This window comes from Ambystoma mexicanum, chromosome 1q (genome assembly GCF_040938575.1).
Source record: "Ambystoma mexicanum isolate Mex_15411 chromosome 1q, UKY_AmexF1_1, whole genome shotgun sequence".
Lineage (NCBI taxonomy): Eukaryota > Metazoa > Chordata > Amphibia > Caudata > Ambystomatidae > Ambystoma > Ambystoma mexicanum.
This window is the reverse complement of record NC_090922.1, coordinates 1302626998-1302654532: the sequence shown is the minus strand read 5'-3', so window position 1 is coordinate 1302654532 and position 27535 is coordinate 1302626998. Positions and strand designations below refer to the sequence as shown.

At 46.6% G+C, this 27535-nt stretch overlaps 1 protein-coding gene across 1 annotated transcript in view; it reads left to right on the top strand.

The window, feature by feature from the left end:
• MRPL37 (mitochondrial ribosomal protein L37) overlaps positions 1 to 21690 on the top strand; it is a 156539-nt gene extending 134849 nt beyond the window's left edge. Inside the window, exons 6-7 of the mRNA XM_069642135.1 lie at positions 16635 to 16838; positions 21422 to 21690. Of these exons, the coding sequence (XP_069498236.1) occupies positions 16635 to 16838; positions 21422 to 21499 (282 nt within the window). The 3' untranslated portion in view covers positions 21500 to 21690. The remainder of the gene's footprint in view (positions 1 to 16634; positions 16839 to 21421) is intronic.
• Positions 21691 to 27535: the final 5845 nt, after the last annotated feature.

The following is a 27535-nucleotide window of genomic DNA, read 5'->3' as shown; positions in this document are numbered from 1 at the left end:
TGGTGCGGTGACCCGTGCAATGTGCTGTGTGCGCAAAATGCTTGTATTATTGCTGCAAACCGCTCATAAAAGATGCCGGGTGTCGAGCATGCTATGCCCTTCTCCCAAAATGAAATGGTCTTATTTATTCACTCATTATGCCTCTCCCTAATATGTTGATGGGCATGCCTTTTGAATACAACAGGGGCACTACTATTTGCTGTGTACATATTGTGAGTCAAGTCTTCTGTGATAGGAACCATTACAACCGCACCAGAAAATCCCTGTGTCTCCATCACTTTGTCTGACAAGTGAAAGACGCCCTCCTTAATGCAGGATTTGGTGGCTCCTGTGTCACCAAAAATTAGATCTTTTTGTCGTCTTCACTGCTACCTCGGGTTACTCGTCAGGGTCTTCAGTTACTAAAATGATTGGACAGACACATGTCCTCTGTGGGCTGTGATCTATTGGGCATTTGGGTCTTGTGGAAATGGGAATGGGTTACCTCCAAGTACAGTCACTCCCGTGTAGTAGTAGTAGTAGTAGTAGTAGTAGTGTTTTGAGCCAACAATGTGCTGTCCCACTGCATGTATATTTGTGCTTGACCCTGTAAGGGATTCTATGGCACTGTTGCCTGTGGCTAGGTGTTTATCTGTGTCTGGGCAACAACGGAGCCTTTAGTTTGCAATGTCTTTGTGAAGGGAAGCAGCACCTGCGTTGGTGCCCTTTGTGCTTGCAGTGACTCCATCTGTGGCTGTATGGATTGTATCTGTGACTGCATGGGTTGAACATGTACCTGGGGGCCCCCTTGTGCAGACTGTTGCTGTTGTTCATGTGGGCAAATCCGTGCTAAATGTCCCCTGTGGCCACATATAAAACATGGTCCTCCAGATCTGGGTCCCGCAGCTCTGTATCCATGCCCCCTGCACCCCTCTGTGAGTATCCTCTGCCCTGTTGATAATACCCCATTTGTTGATAATACCCTTGCTTCTGAAACACTCACTGTTGGGGATATCCTCCCTGCTGTGGGTATACTCCTCCTGATGTCATGCCATCTGTGGGAAACCAATCTTGTTGGGTGGGGGCCACTTTAGGCGGTCCTGGAACAATGTTTGTAAGCACCGCCCCTTCCATGGATATTTTTTCTATTTTCTTTTGCACCAATTTCGCCTCTGACTTGACTTTCTCCCTTTCCTGTTTTCTCTTACAAAAGTGTACTATGTTGGCCTGTATGTCCGGCCCCCTTTGCCTCAATACCAACCACCTTCTCTAGGGACGTCTGCACATCCTTGGAGACCCCTAAGCAATATGTGATACAATATCGCTATGTTCACATCCCATGATGTTGTGTTTCTAATGTCCACATCTCCTGTATCTGTTGTATGTATTCTGCGGGATCTTCGGTGGTTTCATTTTGCGTGCCAAAATGTCCTGCATGTCTAATGTGTCTGGGTACATGGTTCTCAATACTTTCCACACATGTGCAATGGCAGTTATTGAAATGTGCACTGTCATGAATGTTAATACTCAGTAACTCCGTCATATCCTGCCTGTTCACGTATTTTGTCCCCTCTCTCGCCCTATAGAGATGCAAATAGGCTCTTCATGTCGAAGATTGCCAGGATAGTCCCAGCTGTCTCTTTCACAAGAGTATCAATCCATTTGCCTGCCACAGCTGCAAGGAATGGCAAGCTATACATCAAATTGTCTCTTTCCATGCTCTGAGATTGGAATATACAGCGCTCCTCCCCTGCCTTTCTGTAATGGGGGCAGCTGTGTTTGCGATCCTGTGGCAGTCCCTTTCTAGTGCTAGCTACCGCCATCCTCCTGCACTGTTTTGGACGGTCTGGAACCAGTCCCTACAGCTCCCCCAAACTATCTCCCTTTCTTTCTCCCTCTCTCTTCATCTTTCTCTATTCCTCCCTTTCCTTTTCTGTCTTCGTCCAATTCCCCTTCGTCCCCCTCCTCCCCCCCTTTGTCAGGCCCTGCTCCTCCGTCCTCGTTGTTATCCTCGGGGTCCACTTCAGATCCCACGGAGTCCTTCTTTTTTTCTAACTTGAACATTATATTTCCGGAAGTCCAGCCACCCGGCGTTCCTCAACGTAGGGTACATCCCATAGGGAGGGGGTGGTGCGCTGAGCATCGCTGCGTCACTATCTTTCCCCACCTCTTTACCTCTTTGGTGGGTTCCTCTTTTTTTCCTCTTCATAGAGCTTCCATAGGCCTAAAATATTTTGCCTACTCTTAAATTTGGCACCTTTTGTATGTCCCCAATAAATAAGAAAACATGTTCTCTATTCTATGACTATCAACCGTTCCTTCTCCTGGCCATTCCCAAACACTGCCCTGTGGTGTCCTGCACCCATTGAAAGTGGTACTTTAATATTTTATCTCGATATTGGGGCAATTAAGTACACAGGTGGTCCGAAGGTGTATCCATAATCCCACTAAACCCCATCTTCTGTCACGACCATAACCCCTGGCCTGGGAACTCAGGCTCTCTGGCCCTCACCACAGTATTCCTGCAAGGCCCCAAGGGCCCAATCATACCGCTCTCGGCTGTTCTGGAGCCAGCCCTGGTGCCTTTGGCACCAGGCTTATGGCAGATGGAGTTCCCATTGGGGAATGGACTAACATGGCTGCCCCCACAAGGATCGACGGGGAACTGCATCATGCAGTCTAGCATCCATGGTGTGGGCCGCCCTGGAGGCACCTGGGATACCTGCTGGGTATTTAAGCCATGCCCAAGCTGAGGCACACGCTTCGCATTGTTCCGCACTTGCAGCGTGACGTTCACCAAGACCTGCTCGCAGCATCCTTGGCCTGCATCTTTAGGGAGAAGAACACCACCATTATTTCTCCTTACTTCCGCATCCAGCTCTTCGTTCGCTCCGGAATCCTCCCTGGAGTTGGTCTTCTTCCGCAAGCAACATACTAGAGAAGAGACAACAAGAGGACAATTAGTAAGCGTTCGTCTTCCGATTCCATCGCCTCCAGACTCTGCTTACTTACCGAAGCTGTCCTGGAAATTTTAACCGCCGTCCAGACATCTTCCATCCTACGCTCCGCTTCCATCTGACCGCATTTCTTCCAGGAACTTCTCGGTGACCTGCAAGGAAGAATAGCACAGGTTAGCCTTATTCCAAAAGACGCTCATAGCTCTGCGCTTCGTGCATTCTCTTACCTTCTCGAGCACTGCCCTCCCCATCGATGTCTTCATCACCCCTTATGCATCTACGAGAGAAGGAGAAGGTCCACAGGGCAACAACAATTGCGGACACGCATTCCTTTTTCAAACTTAAGACTTACCTCAAGAGTGGAGTCGCATGCCAGCCTGGATTCCAGGGCCCACACCAGTGTAACTCTGCCAGAAGGTGCCCAGCCAAGACGTGCCCCTGCACAGAACGGCAGGACGGAGAGCGCACCTTATCGAAATACAAGGTGACGAAGGCTCAACACTTGGGAGGCGGGTCTCGAGAGGAGGCGATTGTAGCTAAAACTGAACTCCTGTCTTCCAGAATAGACCCACAGGAGTGCGAGTCCTCGGGGGAGGTGAATCAATCCCAGAAGCGCTCCAGACCAGTCGGGTGGCGTCCCTGTGGATACAAGGTGAGAGTTACACTTCCCCCGCTTGTTCACTCCGACTCACTTATTCGAGAGATCCTCCGTTCTGCCTTCGTAATTTCTATCTATCAAAAAGCCAATCGCATTTGTTTCACTTGTACAAGTCTCAACATTTTTTAACGAAACATAACCATCACACACACCCATATACCCTCACTCAACACTACACTCCTTCCCAACACCCACTAGTCATCCCACTTACCTCATACCCACTCCATCTCTCCTCCCATTGAAACCTTCAATCCAACATCAATCACACAACAAAACACAATGGCCCTCTCCACAGGCCTACACAATTCTATTCTACCAACCGATCTATTTTCTTAGAACTACCTTGGGGCCACCAAACTACTACTAGCAATATTATTGTGCCAGACCTTCCACCTTGGTCAACACCTTATACCACAATATTTTGAATCCACTGTGCACATTCCTCGACAATCAGCGCTTACCTCAATAATCTCTTTTCTCAATCCCCAAATGATGCCTCTATTCAATCACCTGCATAACACACCACTCCATCTAATGGAAGTCTGCCACAGTCTATGCAGTGCTCTCTTCTACTATAGATGATCCTGCAAAACACCCTCTTGTTATCGGAGGGGTGTAACTAATCTCTATGACTATTAGGCCCGATTGTCCTCCCTCCTGCCGGATGAGTCCTATACACCTTAATAAAAAAAGACACTGCGTGCGTGCATGCATGCCCAGTGCTGCACGTTCATGCAAGAGTACACTCACATGCTCTAGAGCTCCTCAAATCCTCTCCACGCAGATTCTTCCCCCATGGCCTGCAACTCCCCTTGAGCCCGGGTGGATCATGGGGCAGACCTTTGCAAACTCGGCGTCTGGAGGGACTCCTCGATGGTGCACTTTGAACTGGTCTGAGCCCGCCTGCCCCGCGCCCCCATGAGTGCTACAAAAATACCCTGAGTTCACCGAGGGAACTCAGGATCTTGCTGGAGCCTCCACAATGTACCAGGGGAACTCTGCCAAACCGTAATCCCAGGGAAGAAAGCGAGTAATTCATAAACAAAATGTACACCAAGCAAGAAGTAATGGAAATGTATTGGACCCAAACAGCTATGTGCAACTGAATGGTATGAAATTAGCTCTTGGTGCCGCCCTCTGCGCCTGAACATTTTATACACAAATTGCAGAATTACCATGCAACATTTTAGTTACATTTTTAGAGCAGGTCACAGGAGCTGATTGGTCTGAAAAACCTGTGCCACACCGTGGCTGGATTCTTCACTGTATTTGATTTCTATTTCTCTGCCAATTCTTCTCGTGCACCCAGGTGCCTAGCTCATTGGCCTCGAAAGTATCTCTTAGGGTTCCATCGATGGTACTGTGTTCTCTTGGGAAACATTAGTCTTGCAACATTTCCGCACACTGTTTCTGCTGAATGTTCAAATAACGCATACTGAGCTGTTGTGAAAAAAGCATTTATTTTTTTTTATTTTGTTTTTTTTTAGCATTTCAGCATACAAAGAAACGGCCATGAAACATCTGACGAAAAACATCTGATACATAATTTTAAAGAAACAATGCTATTTTTCTTTTATTTCTCCCGCCCCCTCTTCTGTCTCTCCCTCCCCCAACATATAGGCTTACCAGGCTCCATTGGGCACCAGGTTTAAGAGGCAAAGAGATAGAACTAGACACCAGATAAAACTCTTGGGTGCGAGACAGTGCGGTCCAACGCAGGATCAATAATGCACGGCTAAGGAACAGGTGGAGAACAATGCAAACCAAAATACAACGTCTCGAGCAACACAGCCAGATTACAGTCTCATAGCATCACATTCATCATTCAGAAGAACAGGCCAGTCCTATAAAAAGGAACATATTGTATCCTTGGCAATGGCTGACAGTTTCTCGTAAGTGAAAATAGCTAATAGCTTGTTGATCCATTTTGCCTTAGAGGGAACAGAGGTGCTCTTCCATTTTTGAGCCAGGGCTAATCTCCCCGCCCTCAACATCGCCACTATCACCTTTGGGAAGGTACACCGCTCGGAGTCAGGCATAGGAGTACCCAAAAGGATCTCCAGTGAGAGAAGGGTTGGGCTTGTGCCCACAAAGTCTTTTGATCCAGCTGAGCAATTCGGACCAGTACACTTGAATAACCGGACACTCCCACCACATGTGGTACCAGGTCCCGCAATGTGAGCACATCCTGGGGCACAGCGGAGAAACTCTCTCAAACCTCATGGACAGGGTGGCAGGGGGACGATGCCAAGAATGAAGAATCTTGAAGCTGTGCTCCATGGCTGAGGTGTAGAACGACCCCGAGAAGATTGATTTAAAGATTGCCCTCCATGTGGATTCCTCAAGGGTTAATCCTAACCTTTCCTCCCATATCCGTTTAAACGGCTGTCTACCCTCCAGGTTAGAAGTGATAAGCACCTTATAAATCTTAGAGAGAGAGCCCTTTCTGGTCGTAGATTCCACCAAAATCTTTTCAAAGGGAGCAAGGGGTGAGTCACATCGGCCAACCAACTGGGGCGAGTAAGGATCCCCTTAAGGCGTAAATATTCAAAGACTGGAGGCGGATTGTCCCCCCCTAACCTCAGACAGTTGGGTATATTCTCTGAAAACACCCTGACGGAAAAGCTCAGCTGCTCCCCTAGATCTCAGGTTAAATGGGGGGCCCCAGAGAGAAGACGGGGGTGGGAGGTAGGCCAAGAAGAGAGCCGTTTCTTGTTTGGCTTCCAGGATGCCCACAGGGCAGCCAGTATTGGGCGAGACCTGAGTTGCGTTGGGGGGGGGGGGATTTTGGGAGGCCCAGAGGAGATCCCTGACTTTTTTCAGATGGGTTTGGATGTTTTCCACATAGGTCCAGTAAGTCCTTGGGTCATCTCTCATGTGTTCTAACATTACTCGGAACTGGGCTGCCTTATGAAACAGTCTAAAATCAGTGAGGCCGAAGCCTCCATATGTTTTTGGGAGAGTTAAGGTTGAGAATTTAACTCTTGCCCTCTTACCATTCCAGACGAAGTGGGGGACATGGGTCTGTAATTGTTCGAAGAAAGTTTCTGGGATAACGCTGGGGAGGGCCGAGAAGAGATAGAAAAGTAGGGGCAGTCTGTTAATTTTGACCGTGACCATGTCCCCAAACCCCGAGAGGGTGCCCAGCGTACAAGGTCGCTGCTAATCTTCACCATAATTGGGGGGAAATTAGATTCAAATAGTTTATCTAGGTCTCTGGGGATGATGGAACCCAAGTACCAAGTGGCCTTCCGTTCTACTCTCATTCCCAGCATCTCAGTTTTGTTACTAATTGCATGATCTACAGCACCCATCGGCATTATGCAAGATTTAGTTACATTGACCTTAAGCCCTGAAAAGGAGCCAAAAAGGTTAATGAGACCTAGCAATTGGGGAAGGGAATCCTGAATGTTGGTCAAGGAAGCCAAAATATCATCCGCAAACAGGGATAACTTAAATTCGCAATCCCCACATTGAACCCCCGAGATCCCACTATCAGTCCTGATCGCAATGGGCAGGGGTTCCATCGACAAGGCGTGTAAGAGGGGTACAGGGGGCATCCCTGGCGGGTGCCTCTGGAAAGGGGTTGGAGCTCAGAGATAGAGCCATTAACCAAAACCCTTGCCAAGGGGCCATTGTATAGGGCTGAGACCCACCCACAGAACTTGTCTCCCAAGGCCATTTTCCGGAGCACCTTTCCCATGTAACGCCATTCGACGTGGTTGAAGGCCTTTTCTGAGTCCAAAGAGAGGAGATGGGCTTCTAAATCCCGACTCGAAACCTCATGCAAGAGGTCCAGAGTTTTCCTCACGTTATCCAACCCCTGACGACCAGGGATGAAACCAACCTGGTCTCTGTGCTCCAAGGTCGGGAGGAGCTTTGCCAATCTATTGGCTAGGAGCTTAGCTAAGATTGTAACATCTGTATTGAGAAGGGAGATGGGCCGGTAAGACTGGCAGTGGGAGGGATCTTTCCATTCTTTGGGGAGAACCACAATAAGTGCGGACATCATAGAGTGTGGAAGGTTTCCTGTGTCAAGGGCAGAATTGAACATTTTAGCCATGAACAGGGCCAGAGTGGAGCGGTAAGTCTTATAGAAGCGAACCGTGAAACCGTCGTCCTCTGGCGTGGTGCCACTTTTTAGAGAGGATATAGTCTCTATTATTTCCTGGGGCGTTATGGGGAACATACTCAAACAGGGGTATGGGAGAGCACCAAATAACCACTTTTTACAAAAATTATCCTCTGCCCTAATTTCGGGAAGGTGAAACTAATCAGTAAGAAAAAGGTAGAGCAAAAGTTTCTTCAACAGTCACTTACTCTAGAACATCGCTACAAATCACATTTACAAAAAAGTGATAAATCAACAATACAAAATAATTTTATTAAGATTCAAAACAAGCTTAAAATCTCACGAGGTAGAAACTACAATACAGTAAATTACATAAAACGAGCATATTTGAATATGCTAATGACCAAACATAAAAGGTAAACATGCATCAATTGTTTACGACAAACAGAGGATAGATCCGTCTTTAAATTTTTATCAATGAATAATTTATATCAATTTAAATAGTACACTTGGTTAAAACTCCAAGTTACACACTCAATATGTTTCAGTCCTCTTGAAAACTCTGGGACTTTCTTCAGGAGTAGTCATCACAAAGGAGTTTAAAAATAAAAAAAAAAAACCTACAAAAGCTTCTTTCAATGAAGACACTTTCACACAATTGTTTCGAGACATGACTGTTGATAGAAACAAGAAAAAACAAAAAGTCAGCAATTTTGCTTGTATGTTCGGGACACTAACTAGTTGTCCAAGTGGACCCTCAGCCTTTTTACCTGAGAACACTAGTGCGAACAGACCTTCGTCGGATTATATGTCCAATTATGGGCTAATTACTGGGAAATCAGTTTTTCTTCACCAGAACCTGTAAATCAATTACAGACGGGGGTACTAGTTAGAATTGCCATTTTCTTCATATATAGTCAATATTATTTCCTGGGTCATTAGGGGGAACTCCAGGGGATCCGCCCTCTTGGGGGGGTAGACGGGGAATGGGAAGGGTATCCAAGAATTGGTCCACATATGTACCATACTCTGATGCATACAGGCGCTCGTAGTACTACCTAAATTGTTCAGCTATCGGGCCGTCAATTAAGCTTTTCTCCCCTACAGGGGAGGAGATGGAATTTACTCTCCTAAGTTCCCTTAGCCTCCATGCCAGAATCCTAACTGCCTTTTCCCCCTTCTCCGTGTACTTCTGTTTTAGAAAGGCTAGCATTCTTTCCGTCTGACCCACCAGGAGGACGGGCAGTTTCGATCTGAGTTTTTGTAGTTCTGCCCACTTGTCTGGGAGCATCTGCGACTTTAGTTTCCCCCCTGGCTGAATGGCAGCAATTTGCTCTTTTAACTTTTTCTCCTCATGGTCCCTGTTTTCTTCTTCCCCGAGCCCATCCCCATGAGGGTGCCTCTGATTGTGTCTTTGAAGGCATCCCAAACTCCCCTAACACCCACCTCCCCATTATCATTGATGACTAAGTTCTCCTTGATGGCAACTAAGAGGGACTGCCTCAACTCATTATCCTGCAGCAATGTGTCATTACACGTCCATCGGGACCCAGAAGAGGGGGAGGGGGGGGGACACCCAAACTGACCATAACCAGATCATGGTCGGACCATGGGATAGCATCTACCCCAAACTCGGAGACATGTTCCCGGAGCCTATTAGAATATAATCGGTCCTTGAGAACACTAAGTGTGGTTTAGAGAAAAAAGTGTAATGTGGGTCTTGATCTTGACCAGAAGTGTGCGAGTCCAGTAAGCCCAGTTCCCCATTAATCCGAAGAAACGTAGCCAGCTTCGTCTGGAGACGCAAGTCAGGGCATGGATCAGGTGACTTCCTATCCCTATCCGGACAGAGAATCATGTTGAAGTCCCCTCCCACCAATAAGGTCCCTTCAGTGAATCCCATGATTGTCTCCTTCATCCCCTCCCAAAAAATATCTTGTGCATCGTTCGGTGCATATATACACACCAGGGTGAACAACCTGTCTCTTATTTCTCCTTTGACCATAATATATCGCCCCTCTGGGTCGGACTTTTGCGCCTTGGGGGAGAAGTGGGTTTTGGAAGAGATCAGGAGTGCCCCCCCCTCCCCACGTTTCTTTGCGGTATACAGCGAACCGAACATGTGCTATAAGGTCCTAGACCTGATATTCGGTTCCTTCCCCTTAACCCAATGGGTTTCCCGCAAATAAAAAGTGAAGCTTGAGTCTATTGAATTCCCTCATCATTGACTTCTTAGTGGTTGAATTTAATCCTCGCACGTTCAGGGACCCCACCGTCGGGGAATGAAAGGAGTCACCCATCAAAAAAAATGAAAATATCTCTCAGCTCCCATTAAGGAGTTTGTTTTGTCTGTCCCACCACCCGCCTCTGTGCCCGGTAATTACCTATGTAGAATCCTGTAGAGCCAATACCTCCTGGGAGTTCTGGTAGCCTAAATAAACAGCTCCAGAGAACTGATTGTAACATCCTTGAACACCCTCCCTGCCCCTGGATGCCGAGAAATGATAGCTTGAGGCTAGTCCAGGCCACCAGTGTCTTCCCCCTCCGTGCTCACAAGCTCAACATCAACAAGAGCCCCCCCCCTTTGAAACAACATGTGAACAAAGCGTAAACATTGCTTTAATGAGTCCAGCACAGATCTATCTGAGGCCCCTTGCTCGGGCCTCGCCGGAAGCAACAACCCCCGAACACTAGGTAAACTGGTAGCAGTCAAATCAATCCGATCACCATATTAAGAACAATTGGGGCCCCAATACAGGGACCCCGCTAAGGTGAACAAACCGGACTGCAAGAAGCTGGGATAGCCCCATCATGTAAGACAATTCCTGCTGCAATTGGAGGGTAGTCACCCATTGGTTGAACCTGGTGAGGCTGGTGAGACCCATCTGAATTTTCTATGGCCGCGAACTTTGCATCCCTCCGCAGAAGATTTGGGTTTGACAGGCCCCGTCGGAACTCTTTCCTGGTCCGCGACTGCAGATGCGGCGTCCGGATCTCCCAGACATTCTTGAGATAGTCTGTGAATGTCATCCTCTGTGACTAAAGCATACTTATAGCCCTCCAGTTCAAAAGAAAGCGAGAAGGGATAACCCCCCCCCCTATATCGCATTTTTCGTCAAGGGGGTGCAGAGCCGTCGCTGTCAAGGTAAAGGCCGAAAAGTCTTGATAAATCGAGATTTGTGTATTTTCCCAAGCAATAGGTCCCTTCTTCCGTGCCAGTTCCAGAATTTTGCTTTTTCTCTGAAAAATAGTGGAATTTCACAAGAACGGATCTGGGACCTCTATTGGCGGCGCCCACCCTGTGCGCTCTGTCAGTGGTTGGCTCATTGGTGTTGGCTTCGTCGAAGAGTAGGCTAACCACAGCGCCAACGGCTTTGAGAAGGTCCGATTGCGTCTCACCCTCTCGCTACGGAAATCCAAAAAAACATAGGTTGCAGTGACGCTCTGTTTTCCAAATCGTCCAACTTCAAGGAGCATTTCTCCTCCCTTCTCTCCAGTTCTGCCAGGCGCATATCCAGCTGGGTTTCGAGGACATCAATTTACGCTGTTTGCTTCAAGGGCTTGGACTCGGTCATCGATGGTATCAGCTTTTTTGTCAAGGGTATCCAGTCTCACAGCAATGTCTGCTCTAAAGCCTTGTATTTCTTCCAGGAGAGTGGCCATGCCCTTGGAGACAGAGTTTCCGTCAACTGACTCCGACTGTGCAGGAGCTGCCATGCCGAGAGGAGGAGAACCGGTAGAAGTACGGCTGAATTTTTGGAGGGATTCAGACCAACTCTTAGGAACCTCGGCCTACCAGGGGCGCAGATCTGGGTTGCGCCTAGATTCATCAAGAGAGGGCTAGGGGGAGGCCCAAGGCAGGACAGCGAGGAGGTGAGGAGGGCCAGCTGACAGGAAGACAGGATTTGCCATGCCAGGGTAATCCCACACAGCTGAGGAAGCTGGTCCGCGAGAGCCCGCCAGGCAGAACGGGGGCCCAGACAGAAGAGAGGGTGCCCGGTAGACCGGGCCTGAAGGCGATGAAGAGGTGGGCAGCACAGCAGCCTTCGTGTAAGAAGAAAGCAATGGAGGATCCAAAGAATGAAAATACGACCTCTCACGGGACACAAATTGAGGCTAGGGAGTGGGTTGCACAGTGCACCCGTCGTGATGGGTGGGAAGATCCCACAAGCCTCGGTTCCACACCTCCCCCTGTGCTCCGGTCCCGCCAACACGGGCAACAGTTTGGGTCCCTGGCCCCCCTTCCCCCTCTTCAGAGGCCGCACTGGTCGGAAAGGCCAGGGGGGACCAGAGTCGAAAAAAAACAATGGGGGGGGGGGCAGGTCACCAACCTTCTGCAGAGCCGGGGTCCACCTTGCTCTCTGAGTCGTTGCTCCCCCATAGTCGGGGGTACCCAGGCAGAGAGGAGCACTCACACCATCCTCGAGAGTGATCCTATTGGGCCAAGAAGGTCGCGTGGGGGCCAGCTGATGCGGGGGGGCCCTCAGGGCATGTGCGGTCCACACCGGACCCCTGCAGTGGCAGGGGGGGGGCCAGGCGCAGGCACGGGCACAGCCACCAAGCCTGCAGGACATGGGCCGAGGCAAACCCTCTCCTCGCTGCCCGGCGACAGAGAATCAGGAGGGCATCCCTCCAGCAGGCGGGGAGCGGGCCTTCCCCATTTGTACGTTGGGGTGGGTGGGCTCTGTCCCACGCCATACCGTCTCAGTCCAGCGGGCAGGCGAAGGTAGAGGAGAGCAGCAACCCCGGTAAGGTGGGGGAGGGGAACACTCTAATGCGCTCCAACTCCAACAACAACAGGCCTCAGTCCCCTCCCCCACCTCAGAAGTGGCAGAGGAGACGTGGAGCTGCAGGTGGGCGTTGGAGAATGTGAAGCTCCGTTGTGAAGAAGGGTCTCCGGCTGCGCAGCACCTCCAGAACTCGGGATTCCCTTCAAACGATGCACCAGGGGTTCCCACAGCCCCCAAGTGGGGTCTAAGCTTCTCTCTTAGGGGTAAAAGGGGGGTTCAAGTCCCTAATAACGGGCCCGTGGAGAGCGATAGACGAAGATGCTTTAGCATATCTCGGAGCCCCCTGGTGGTCTCACCAAAAATGCTTTCTTAACGAGGGCCTACAAGAAAATGGCTTCTCTACTGTTCACATATTGCTCAACAAGCCCCCCTACCACATTTACTCCCATAGGCACCGTGCACCCACACCCGGCGCCCACCCTGTGCAAACTCCGCCATTACTACAATAAACCACCCATCCTCCATTGCATTCCGTCGTGGGACGTCTCGCGGTGCGCCTGCTTGTGTTTCCCTGTGCACGCTGCGTTCAATGACGTCCCCCACTCCCGATGTCAACCACCATGTCACTCACTACGTCGCCACATTACTTGAGCAACTAATATATGCACTCCCCCTTGGCAGTGTTGAATCTGGACCTTTACAACAGGTTCCTCAGAACATTGAACTGATTTCACCTTTTCTGCAAGGTTAGAAAAAATACACACCAATCATGAATATGTCCTTTAAGATCAGATTGTCTGCGTCCAATATCAGGCCTACTTGCTACTCCTTCCATTATTTGCTAAGGATATAGGGAATTGGAAACAAAGGGCAACAATAAAGTTCTGCTCGTATAATCAATTGATGAGTCTTGGCAAACTTTTCCAAGTATACTAGTTTGATTCCTGTGTTAGTTGAGGTTCAACAAAACATCTAGCCCGTACATAGTGAGCTTTGTTTCCCCACAACACAATCCATGCAATATTTTATTCTTGATTAAAAACTATGATAACAGAAATCTGAGGAAATGTTACCCACATTTCTGCAGAAAGGTAGTACAAATGTTCAGGTAAAACCAGCAAACCTATCCAAATAGTATAAAAATAAATGATTTTTTATTTAATGCTTAAAATAAGTAATGAATTACATTAAACTGCTCTCAATGTATTTCTTTTCTTTGTTGCTGATTTGTTTAAAACCTATTTTCAGAGCAGCATACATTCATGTGGGTGGAAAATGGTGCAGAGGATATCTTTGACCGCGTGGCCAGGGTTTTTCAATACAAGTGGGGCCTGCGCCCTTCAGTGCGCTAGACTCCCGCGTGGGTCTTGGAGTTACCGCTCCATGCAGTCCCATACATGCCAACATTCTGTGACCAAAAATCTGTAGGAATCTTAAAGTTTCAAAAATAGTCAGGTGAGGAGGTAATGAAAGGAATAGGGCGCGTCAGCAGCCCATTGTCATTGAATGAGCCCGCCGCCGCGGGTGCATTCAATGACAATGAGGCGCCTGCCATGCCTTCTGCATCACGCCAGCTCGGGGGAGCCCTTGAAAGACTCACCGGAGTTGACGTGGTGGGGGGCTAATTGCGCCTTTTGTGAAAGGCACTTGCGGCGGAGAGCGCCCTTAGCCAACCGCCGTGGGCGCCTTTTACATCAAAGGCCTGCATGCTGCGCCTTCTCCCGCTACGCCAGCTCAGGGAAGTCCTTGAAAGACTCCCCCGAGTTGGCGTGGTGGGGGGTTAATGGCGCCTTTTGCCAAAGGCACCCGCGGCAGAGGGGCGCTTTTAGCCCACCGCCGTGGGTGCCTTTGACATTAACAGCCTGCATGCCGCGCCTTCTCCCGCTGCGTCAGCTCGGGGAAGTCCTTGAAAGACTCCCCCGAGTTGGCGTGGTGGGGGGCTAATGGCGCCTTTTGCCAAAGGCACCCGCGGCGGAGGGGCACTTTTAGCCCACCGCCGTGGGTGCCTTTGACATTAACAGCCTGCATGCCGCACCTTCTCCCGCTACGCCAGCTCGGGGAAGTCCTTGAAAGACTCCCCCGAGTTGGCGTGGTGGGGGGCTAATGGCGCCTTTTGCCAAATGCACCTGCGGCGGAGGGGCGCTTTTAGCCCACCGCCGTGGGTGCCTTTGACATTAACAGCCTGCATGCCACGCGTTCTCCCGCTACGCCAGTTCGGGGAAGTCCTTGAAAGTCTCCCCCAAGCTGGCGTGGTGGGGGACTAATGGCGCCTTTTGCCAAAGGCACCCGCGGCGGAGGGGCGCTTTAGCCCACCGCCGTGGGTGCCTTTGACATTAAAAGCCTGCATGCCGGGCATTCTCCCGGTACGCCAGCTCGGGTGAGCCCTTGAAAGACTCCCCCGAGCTGGCGTGGGCAAAAAAAAAAAAAATGTAAAAAAAAAAAAATTTTTTTTTTTTTTTTTACAAAAAAAATCGGTGTTTGGTGTCAAAAAATCGGTAGGCGGTAGGACTGCTTAAAAAGCGGTATCCTACCGCCTAAATCGGTAGGGTTGGCAAGTATGCAGTCCCCCACTGTGAAGTGGACTCCCATGGAAGTGGGCCTTTCCTCTGTTGCTGCTCAGACGTAGATTATTTCTAGCGGTGACCCTCCACAGCACTCTAATGAATACATTCACATGATGCGCTGTTCTGCTGTGCAGCCTAATGCAGTGCAGGTGGTTGGCCCTTGCAGCATGTTACTGCACACGTGGTGGTACCACGCCAGGTTTTTCCAGTGACGACGTCAAGTGGGGAGGTGTGAGGACGTTTTCCTTTCTGGTCCTTCTCTTGCTCTAAGCTTGACTTTTTATTGAAAAATCGTTGCAGTACGAAAACGTTTGAAACATAAAATACTGTAAACATTAAAATGTGACTGAGAAACAATATTCACGCCATCAGAATGTTCTACGTGGTACTTCTTGTACAAACGATCATTTGCGCGTTCTTCGAAATAACGGATGGAACTGTTTGGAAATACATTTTAAAACGTGTGCATGGCTTAGGAGAAATTACTGTGCAAACCGCTTTCTTTTTAAGTTAAGTATTTAAGCCGGAAGACACTTTCAGATGGACTCACTATAGTATTTCCTTGTCTTCTGCTGGTGCAATAAATCGCATTTCTGGCTGCTTTGTCCACCTCAACTCAAATTTATAAAAGTAAATAAAGAAAGAAATACTCAGAAAATGAGTATCCAATGATTTGTTTATTTCCCATTGTCAAACAATGTTTTTATTTTTTTCTCCCACTACTTTGGTTTGTTTTATATAATTACACTGTCCCTAGAATATGTTAGAAATGCTGATAAATGGGGGAGGCGGACAAAAAATGTTTTTTCACCAATGTTATCCTACAGGACCGGAACATTCTATAAATAACACAAATCCTCTATAGGACTATACATGCTCAAACTAAGTAGAAAATGCTGTAGCACAGCTTTGGACAATATCTACTCTTGAGATCCCAAATGGAATAAGTTAAATAACTGTGGTGTACATATAGTTCACTTTGCCGCATGCAGCTTTGATGCAAGCACTGTCTTTATGGGTTTACCAGTGACCAGAAGTGGGGGTTACTTTTCCTGGACTAGTGTATTGTGTTTTGCATGTACCATAGCAAACGCATATGTAGTCAATCTTCCCTGAGGCCACAAGGGTTTTCGGCCAGTGGTTTTCAGAACTGCGGGGCTGGCCCACACAAAGGGTTGGCCCAGGGGACACTGGGCGGGGGACAGTAGAGTGAGGCGTCGCACTTCAAGAATCTCACTACAATTGATAGGTTTTGAAGTTTTATTTGAACAGAAATGTGTGATGCATTGGACTAGGGTGCCCCTGGCTGCTGCTGTCAGCCTATTCTTGGGCTTCTGCCACCCTAACCTGGCTGTAAAACTATCGGCAGGTAGCCTCTACCGTCTTGATCTACCCCTTTTCCCTAAAGTGGGCCTAAAGGCCATGGCCTTTTCCAACTATCCCCCTCCAGTACTTTCTAAGGGACCTCAAGTTTTTACTGGGTTATTCTGGCTCTTCCTTTTGATGGTCCACTCCACAGGTTCTACTCGCCCACTGCTCTCCTCTTGTCTTTCTCACACCTGTTCTCCCCCCCCCCTTACCAGCCTGTCCCTCTCCCCACACACTGCCATAGTCCATCATGCCATTCAGTAGATTTGTCTGCTTTAAAATAAATGGTGTGATCTTCTGTTCTAGGAAGAAGCCAAGGTGCTGGATCGTCCGGTTGTTGTGCAAAGCGTTGCCACTGATGGCAGGCTATTCCAGTTTCTTGTGTTACAATTGAATACAACCGACTTAAATTCCAGCGATGGAGTCAAAAACCTCATTTGGATTGATTCAGATCAGTTGCTGTATGATTATGCAAACTATCTCCCAAAAATGAAAAAGAAAGTTGTATTGGTGAGTGACTTTGTTTTTTCCTGGTTAATAGAAGCCAAGTTTCCTTTTAACATGTTTTTTAAAGTGTGAAATATGGTCCTTCTCCAAAATGTGCAACAAGCAGCAATTTGTAGATGGTACAGTGTTCACGCACATGGAAGTACATTTTGATATTTGTAGAGTGCAGGGTTAACCATCCAGTTTAGTCGCTTTGGCTCTAGAGCAAGGAAGAGAACGAGGATGGATTTCAGAGAGAAACATGCCAGCTCAGCAGTTCAGTGGCACTGAACGGGGCCAAGTGGTCCCGCGTGTGCACTATGGATTGAGGCCAGAAGCTGCTAGAAATGAAAAGACACCGACCGCAGCCGTGGTCTTGTTATTGTGTGGCAAATGGAGTCATTGGGAGGAGGAAAGCCGTGATCAGGAACGATAATGTATGCAGTTGAGGAAGGATCTACCCAATAGAATGAATGTAGCAAGTACTATGCAAAGAGTGGTTTAACTTTGATTTCCTGGATATCCTTGAATTAAAGAGCTGGGGATAGGCAGTGCATGATTTGGTAAGATTTGCAACGCCATTTTGTGGGTGGCAAGAGACAGCACAACATTTTTGCACCCCTTGTCCATCATCTGAACACTTCAAAGGGAACAAAGGCAATTTTGTTTGGATTTCTAGAATGTATGCATGCCTGCACAACGCATTTCAGCACCAAGGAAACAAAGATTGGGGGTTGGGCAAGAAGAGGAAAATAGAAATGGGCTATTGCCATTGTACCTCTAACAAGCATGCAAGATGATGAAATTAGACGCCCAAAGGTGTCCGTACGTTATATCTTCACAGAAGCGCAATAGGTAGGCAAAATGTAGGAAAAGTAGCGTTGCTTTTCACAACATGACTTATGTCAAGCCGCATCTGGAAGGCGTACATCCAAGCCTGTAGCACGTGAACCATTTTACTTTTGGTTTATAAACATTCTGTATTGCTGCATAATGCAGAGTTTTTATGATGTTGGATAGCTAAACGTGAATGTCTGAAACCAATGGTTTTATACTATGTTTTTCCCTAGAACACTGCAAGGATATCTGCAGTACTAGATATTAACTTGTGAATGTGTACAAATTGTTTCATGTGCTGGCTCCCCAGGAGATCAGACTTCTTCACCAACCTCTGCTATGTGCATATAGGCACTAAATAATGCTCATTGAGGCTTACTTGCAGGCTGAATTTACACTGCTCCAATATAAGGTCTATATCCTCCAAAAGGTATCTTCCGATTGGCAGCTTAATTGTTGAGTAGAAGACTATTAATGCAATGTCTAAAGCAACACAGAACTCATTGGAAATTAGTGGTTTTCTTGTGCTTATTCAAGTACCAGACCTGTTTGATTTGGCATAGAAATGTGTACACCATGTTGTCAGTTAGTACTCTATTCCATTTCGTGTCTTAATGGCCACTTCATTGCTTTTCATCTTCCCTGATTCTCCTCTGTATGCGAAGGCCCACTGTTTCTATTTATCAAGAATAGAACAGTTGAGATGTTCCATAGGACATCATGATTGGGTATGTGCCAAGTACTCTCTATACGTTTGTTTCCCAACTGGTAGATAACTTGATTAATTGGACCAATGTTCAATAAAAACCAGAACATTAGACGCATTGAGCAAGTTCACAAACAAACTAGGCCCACTCTGAAGGATCAGAAGGCAACTTGGAAGGGCATGAAAACCCACAAGTGACCATTGCCGCATTGCCTTGTGGAATTCCTGAAGAGAGCTTCAGAGAAATGGGACTTTGAGGCAAAGCAGGGGCACTGTAAACTGAACACCCGATCCAATGCTTGTTTTACCTCTATACACTCACACTCCCTGTTAATTACCAAATGAGAGTTCTGTGGGGGAAATGAAATCCTTCTTATAACATCATAGATTCTTGGCCATGGACATGAGACCTCTGCCAGGCCCCAAAAGCCATCGTCGGGCCTTTGTGAGAGCAGCAACCTATGTGTAAATTGAGCAGGTTACCAAACTGAGCTACAGGCATATATTGGGAGGATAGTTCAATTCCTCTTCAGATCTTTATTGGAATGATCAATAGTTGAGGTCTGTTCTTACAATTTATTAACTGGTACCTCACTTATGGTGGTCTCCCAAACGCATATGATTGTCCCCCACATTATGTAGAAGACCAGGCTTAGTCCTATTGAGGTCGGCAACCTTCGACTCCTCTTTATTTTTCTATGAATCGCTGTGTAACGGTGGAATCCATACAGCTGCAGCTTCACGTCAAGAATGAACTCTTGGCTACTAATTAGTCCATATAAGCCAGCAAACCACACTGAATACGCTCTTTTACGTCTAAGCATGCACCTATGGACACCTGTAGCAGCAGTACGTCCTACTTCCATTAAAATACATCTTTCATTGTCTTTTGATGCTGTTAATAACTGTGCTACTATAGTGTAGGATTGGTGAATGAACAGAGTTTAACAACTAATCTTTCCATCCAGTCGCAGGCCACATTTTGTTGCGCTCTTGCGACATCCCTTTTAATATGTATTGTTAGGCTTTTTTGGATAGTCCCTGTTGCTAATGATGGCTTCCGATGCTTCCATGTGTCAAATATCTGTGACTACTGAAGTGTGTGCTCTACTTCCTAGGGTATGCTGACAATGCACAGTAGTTATGCTTGGAAAAGATATGACCACCAACCATCATAGAAAACTATCAAGGTCTCCGTAGAAGGTATACAGAACTAGAGAGTCGTAGCTGGGTTTGCCCTCACGAGGCTCAAGCATGAACCTTTTCCACTCCACCTTTGGCTGGCCTTCGTTCTCTTTTTATGATTGTTCAAGCTCTAAAGCAGACTCGAACTGCATGCATCAGATGATTAAAAGGATAATTATAAAACTGTGCAAATGCAGAAAAAGTGTGGTTAATGGTTGAACGTTTTGGTTGATCTAAAACAAAATACCTACAGCTTGTACCATGCTCCTTCAAATGAAAGTGCTTTTATATAGAAAATACTAATGGGGAAAGTCTGCAGTCTTATTTGTATCCCGTTTAACCTCGGCAACCCTAAGCAAAATCTTTTCATAGGGAAATATCGTACTGTTACAGGTAGCCATCCAGAGGGTTGGTTATGTAGTGAAATCCTGTGCACGTAGAACTTGGATCTGTATGTGTAGCAGGTGTCCTGCAGAATCATTTGTGTTCTCATCCTACTCTTTTCACGAGGAAGGGACATGTTGCAGTGAACTTCACTGCTAGTGTGAGTTGGATTTGTCAGTGCTGCAAACTCATACTCTGATGAGACATTGGTGAGTTTGCAAGGTCGGAGCATCAGAACCCCATGCTGCTTTGTACAACAGATTGTCAGTGCAGCATCCATTCATGAGGGAGGGAATTAGTCCAGAAGATATATTTGGCAGTGTGACCAGTGTCTGTCAATGCAACAAACTCCACTGCGGTTGGGGACCTGCGTCCTTCAGTGCCCTAGACTCCCCTGCGGCTTGGAATGACCGATGTGAAGTTCACCACATAGACGTACTCCCAGGTCAGTGGGCCATACATCCGTTGCTGCTCCGAAATAGTTTCTAGCGGGGGCGCTCTACAAAACTCGAAGGAATTCACTTGAACACGCATTATGGTATGGGTTATCTTTGTGCAGCCTGGATTTGCGCAGGTGTGGTGTGTATTGGCCCCCACAGCATGTTTCTGTGCATGTGAGGCCCTACCCCTGGTGTTGTCAATAACTTGTGTGTGGTTGTGAGTTTCATGTTTTGCCAGTGCAAGTAAGTGGCAAGATGTTCTTTTCATCTTGTTTTAAACTTGCATGCCTATTTGTTGCACAGAGAGATGGAGAGGGGCAGAGATTATGTGCCATCCTTTTGGTGGAAAGGGCTGGCCAGATGTAGGATATGCCCTTACAAACTCTGTAGTGCAGGTGTCTGCAACCTTGCCAGATGTTTTGGACTGCAACTCCCATATGCCATTGCCAGCATTGTTATTAGCGACAGATCAATTGACTTTTAGTCCAACCGCTGCTCTAGGGTACAAGAATAGCGCGGCTCCTATAAATGTGAGAAAATGTGGGGCAAGAGCTCTTAAATATGGAGACGAAGACTGTATGGGTAAAAGTAACAAAATGGACCGTCAAGTATATTATTACTAATATGTATAGCAAAAATGGGTTTTGGTTTAGTAGTGCACTGTCTAGATCTGCTGCTCCATGACCAATGATGACACTCCCCTTTTGCACCACATTGGGCTATGTTTTGACACTTATTACACCTTAATCATTCACTTAGAGCAAAACATAATGATAGCAAGAATGGTGGCTTTACACACTCCATACAAGCCTACAGAGCCGAAAGGCCACATTCAAGGAAGGTGGGAGTTGCATAAATCCCAGATAATGGATTTACTGCCATCAGATAAGTTTGACTTTTTCTAATGAAGTAACCACCTTCCGGCACCGCCTCCTATTCTTAATACAAATAGCTTAACTAAAGTTAGTATTTTGGCAAGAGTCATAGAGAATTTGGCAGGAAATTATTAGTTGCATTTGGCCAATGTATTAACTGCTTTTTCTTTTCGTCCCTAGGAGCCAGCTGGTGTATTTGGTTACCAACCTGAAACGTTCAGCAAATTCTTGGCAATGTATTTACATGGTGTAATGTAAACCACACACCAGTGGTAAAGCAATCCAATTACATGTTGATAAACCTATTTAAATGCTGTTTCAAATGTATACTACTTTCAGTTCTCCAAAACTGATTCAGGAGTGTTTCATTTGGGGCATGTTGCAATAATGAAAGGTTTTATATGGCAGATGGTGTTCTGGAAACCTCTTACAATAAATATTTGTATATACATGTTTTGTCTTTTTTTACTCTGGGAGACTGGAAGAGCAGCAGTAGTGCGTTTATATCAGTGTTTTTTATTCAGCTATGACATAACCATGGAAACTTCTTGACCCACTGGATGAAAATTTTCAGTAACTTTAAATGAACACTTCACGCAAAGGCTACCATGACAGTGCGGCAAGAAAAGAGCAATTCAGGCTTGCGTTAAGGTTCGTAGAACAAACTATCTTCTTTAAAACACAGGAAATGTAGGAGAAAGGGTAACCGGGCAGGTATAATTCTGGTACCTGTAAGGGAAAGCTTCAGAAGGCTTGGGGACAGTCTCTGATAGAGTAATCCTCATCGGTTACAGTTCAGATAAGTACAGCAACAGGGAATGTTTCTCTTCCAGATGATTCTTTGTTACTGAAACAATGAAGACGAATGTCAGATGGCCACTGAATCCGATCTCAGGTTGCTCGTCAGACCGCTTCCCCGGATTCTTTCCATGCCTTCCCTGTTCTTGTAGGAGCTTGTCACAGGCTTAGTTTGCTTTTTATTTTCCTTTCCAGCCAGATTCAAGCAGTGGGAAACCTATTCATTTCGAGATACCCAAGGGAGCTCCAGCAGTCAACGGCTCCGGACTGTTGAGCAAACGTTATTCTGTCATTGGAAGACTTGGCAGTTGCACCAGATCCAGTTTCCCTGTGGCTACTGGCTAGCCTTGCTATGCTCTGCTGCTCAGGCCCATTTAGACTTTGGCCCGCAGGCTCTCGGCTTAAGTCGGCAGTGCTCCCACCTGTTCTAACCCTGGAACAATGGCCTCACTGGTTCACCCTCCCACCTCGGCCTCATGGCCTGACCATTCCTGGGGCTCTGCTACCTGTATCCTCCATTTGTATCTGCTGGTTTTGGCCATTCTTCCCAACTTCTCTCCTGTTGGCCTTTCTCCTTCGAGACTGCAGTCCCATTTTCTTCCTTCTCCTCTGGCCATTCTACAGCACCAACCTCTGCCTGACTGTGGTGTTCTTTCCTCTCTCCACTTAGAGCCTCCTCTGTCCCTTCTAAAACAGCAACCTCCCCCCTGCCAGGTCTTCTTAACTCCACCCTGATCTTTGTCTCTTTAGTTTCTCATTGCTTTCCCTTCTGCCACAGCCACCTCTCCTTCACAAGCTTTTTTTCCCTCCTTGGTATTTTCCTGCTGGCACCATTGTCCTCTCTCCTTCCTCCAGTCTACTGCTCGTCACCACTATACTCTCCAAACTTTCATCACCCCTGATTGAGGGCAAACAAAGCTGCCACACTGGCTGGGGCACGAGGAGGTGGTCTCCACCATGATCTGAATGGACCTGAGGCTCTGTAGTCCAGCACGTAACAGAGGGAGCTTTAAAAAGCAAGCCAGCCATATTTGATTTGTACCATGTGGCTGGGCAAGCTGTTTGCTGAGAGGGGGCTTTACTTGATTTAAAAAGCCCATAGGTGTAAGCCAGGGTGTTATGTTCTAAAATGGAACAATACATGAGTAGCTAATCAAGCAATCATTATGGTTAGACGTGGAGAGAAGATGGGTTTTGAGGAAGAGTGTAAAGCAAGAGTGGCAGCAAAATAGTAGGGGTCAAAATTCCAAAGTTTAGGAGCCAGGAGGGAAAAGGACTGAGCAAGAGGGATGGGGTGAGGAACAACAAAGGGAAGAGGAGCATAGGGTCAAAGGAGGCAAATAATCCAGGGTATGGGGCAGCCAAGTTTTATTCCTCTCAATCTGGGATGATCTAAAGAATAATGCAGACTCAGACAAAAGCACAGGTCTAATCCTTCTGGACTTCTCTGCAGCATTTGACACAGTCGACCATGAATTCCTCATCGGGAGACTAAAAGAAATAGGAATCACTGACACAGCCCTACTATGGATTAAATCCTTCCTAACAAATAGGACAGAAACCGTCTGAATCAAGCCATTCAAATCAACACGCGAATCCAACTGCGGATTGCCACAAGGGTCATCCTTCTCCCCATTGCTCTTCAATATGTACCTGATGCCACAAATCAAACTCCTTAAACACGGCGTCACATGCTACAACTATGCAGCTGGCACTCTGATGGGATCGTCTACAAGATACATAGGAGGAAAACAAAACACTGAACTGCATACAAGAGCTCTACAGCGGAATGAACACAAACGGCCTCAAACTCAACCCAGGCAAAACTGTAATAATGATCATAGCTAAAAGCGAGGAAAACAACCACTACATCCCATGGCCAACGGAACTAGGTACAGTGCCGACTCCATCAACGATGGTAAAAACCTTGGCGTCTTGATGGACAATGAACTAACACTTGAACCACAAGTAAACGCCATAATCAAGAAGTGTTTCTTCCTGTATATCTATTAACTAGCTCTCTGATATAAGAGCTACCCTGTTTGTCCCTCAGAGTATTCTTAGGGTATTCAGCGCTCTGTTTTTTTGTGCTTTTTCTCCTAACCAGCCTGAAAAGCTAGAGGGCTGCGACCAATTTATCACAATGCCCAGGCATTAAGGCCAGTGTGGTAGACCAAGAGACTGACAAGGTGGCATTTTCGCTGAAGGTTTCTTGATTAAAAAAATCACATGGCCAAACTGTCCCCAAGACTAATTTTCTCTGGCCTACTCTATAAACGAAAGCATAAAAGAGTGCACGTCAGGACGTCCACAAAGCAAGAAAAGGCATTTGTCCATAATCCTATGCTAATCTTAGTTCTGTCCCTGCCACTAAAGAAAAACAAATTCAACAAAGGTACACTTCAGGCTCTGGCCCAAGGAAAAGAATGGTGGCTAGTTTCTAATCCCCAAGCTGGTGTATCTGTATCGATAGGGGCTCCTCACCCCGGGGCACAGTCCAAGCAAGTACAGTGAATGTTTCTTCAATCCTTGTCTCCTGGGCACAGTTCAAGCAAGTACAAAGCATGTCTCTTGTCCTCTCTCACACTTATCCCGTCGACGACAGTTGCTACAGCCCTGTTGATGATCCCTTCAATGACTGTCCCATCAATGACCCTGGCAACTGCAAAATCTACACTGCCTATATAGATAAACGCATTGACAACAAACCCTGATCGTGCCAAATGGAAGTTTTGGTATAATGACTGGGCCGAACAGGGACAACATGTAAGCAGTATAAAATGTGCAAATCCAGGATATTTATTCTGAAAATGATTAATCAATCACCAAATACTGGCAAAGATTTCCCGATGCTGCCTATCATATGAAAATAATGAGGCTACGTTTCAGTCTTTGGCCGACAAGAGCTGCAATAGCAATGAGATCTAAAGAATGCAATATAACTGCTTGCAGATTTTGCAAATTAGAAACGCAGGTTGAACATTTGGAACACATATTGGTGCATTGCCATGCGTTCTCGAGCCTAAGGAAAGAGTACTTTCATACATTTCTTTGAAATTATTGCACTTTAACACCCATTGCAATGTGGTTATTGATTTTGAATGCTCATCACATATATTTAAGCATTGCTACCTTTGATTTATTTCTAAAATTACAACTGTAATATCAATGTGTAGCATGAGGCATGAACATTAAAATGCTTGTTCAGATGTTAGCAAATCAAATGTTTAGACCATGAAATGCATATTCATAGCAAAGGTTGAATGAGTTTGTTATGGTTTGCAAGGGAATGGTATCGTACTGTATCATGAATTATGTATTGAATATTCATATTTATTTGGTTTTATGCAATTTGACAACATTTTTATATAGAAAGCCCTCTTTTCTCTAAAGATTTTATATTTGAAAAATTGTAATTGCAACTAAAAAAAGAAAAGGGTGGAGTTTCACAGCCCCCTCCTCCACAGCTGTCCCAGGAAGGAAATGGTTGAGGAAGGGAGCAGGGACATGACAGATAGACAAACATCCAAACACAACAGCAATGGAAGGGCTTGTCTCAAAGGGGTGGGAATCACAGGGTGTAGCATAGGCAGGCCCCCTTGGAGGAGTAAGAATCTTTTCCAAAGACTTCAAGGAAGCTTAGTACAGGAAGGGGGAGGGCCAGCTGAATATTGTACACTGGCTGTAAAGTAAAACCAGCTGCTGTTAGCTGTGCCTGGGTTGGAAACAATGTTCATGTAATACATTGAAATGCAACAATTCCCCTGTGGCTGGGCCAGTGCAGTCACATACAGTGAAATACATTTGTGGAAATGAAAAATCATGCAATACATTAAGATGAACCAAGTGATATGCAATACATTAAAATACAAGTGACCTATATGGGAAACACAAGTATCCACTATGGAGACTCATTTTCACATCCCCCCCTCCCTCTGATCCCTAAAGGGGGCACATCAACTGGGCTGGGGACCAGGGTATTCCTCAATCCAGGTCTTTCTGTAAATTTCTTTGTTTAAGGAGTCTGGATTCCAGGATGAGAGGAATATTTGCCCTGGTCAAGTAGGGCCCAGGGGTCTGGTAACACTTTGATATGAGGCACCAGAGCAGTTGGAAGATAATTAGTGCAAGCAACCTACCGCCCCCATCAGCATACAAAACATATAAACGCATTTTCCCCAGAAGTAGCTGAAGCAGTCTCTTATTCCATCCAGAAAGTCTTTGGATGCATTCTTAGGGGGATGGCCCCAAAGGAGGTGATATAAGCAGCGTTGTCGAAGATTTTATCAGAGGAGTCTGGAACAAATACACTCACTGCTCTGATCCAATAAATGCACCCACTCTGTTATGGGAAGCCAATATCAGGTTGTAGTTTTTTAGCCTCTTTTCCAACTCCCTCTGCTCTGTGGCCAATGTTTCCAGTGATACAGCGACGTCATTTGCCACCCTTCAAGAATGTCCTGATATACAGCCTTGCCCACTCTCATGTCACCCAACTGGGGCAGTGCCATTGGCTTGTTGTAGGTCACAGCCATTTGATGGTGGGCACCACTTGGCCCATGGCACAGCTACTGCTCCAGAGTTCAGGCAGCTTGTAGTTCTTGTTGCCTCAGTTCCAGAAGAGGCCTTCAGGTGTCTGCGAAGGCAAGGGTAGCTTCAATTTCTAGCCGATAATGTAAGGTATGAAGTGGGGCTGCATGGTTCCATTTTCTTCATAACCAAGGGTGCTTGTGCGACCGGAGCACCATGGACTGGCATCTGGTGGTGCCTACATCTTTTCCCCTTGAAGCACACAAGGAAGGTGATCTCGTACTGCACAGTTAGCCTCTTTTTTCCAGGTGTGCACTGGGCTTCCCGGGATGGCAGAGGAGACACTGGCAGGTATATCCTGGAGTGGGAACTGTGCAAACTAATTGGGGGGCATATGGGCACAGGCTCACCAGTCGAGTGCACATGCTGCCAAATGGTAGTCGGGTAATGGAGCAGGGCCAAAGCAAGCATAAACTGGCTGATGTTGGACATTTAAGGACTGGCTTTGGGGACCCACGGGGAGCAAGAACTCCTTCCAGTTGGAGCAGAGCATGTACAGATGAGTCAGTCTCTCTGTCCTTCAAGACCTTCTGGGAGCAGATGAAAAGTTCACTTGATCCAGTGAAAAGCAGCGATCATGCAAGCTGGAAAGAAAAACTGAGGGACACTGGCATATTGCAACGAAAGATGAAATGCAAGGTTGATATGCTGGAACAGAGAGGTAAAATAAAATATACTTAAAACCAGGTGAGCTGGATACACTGTATTCAAACCTTCCAACTCACAAAATATAATCTTCCAAAGAGATATCAAACGTCAGACAAACACAACAAAATTAAAATATTAAATGATCCAAATACAAAAATCTAAATATAAAATTACAATGCAAAGATTAAAATTCGAAAATATGAAACACAAATATTAAAATTTAAAAATATAAAAACATGCAGGTCCAAGGGTGCGGAT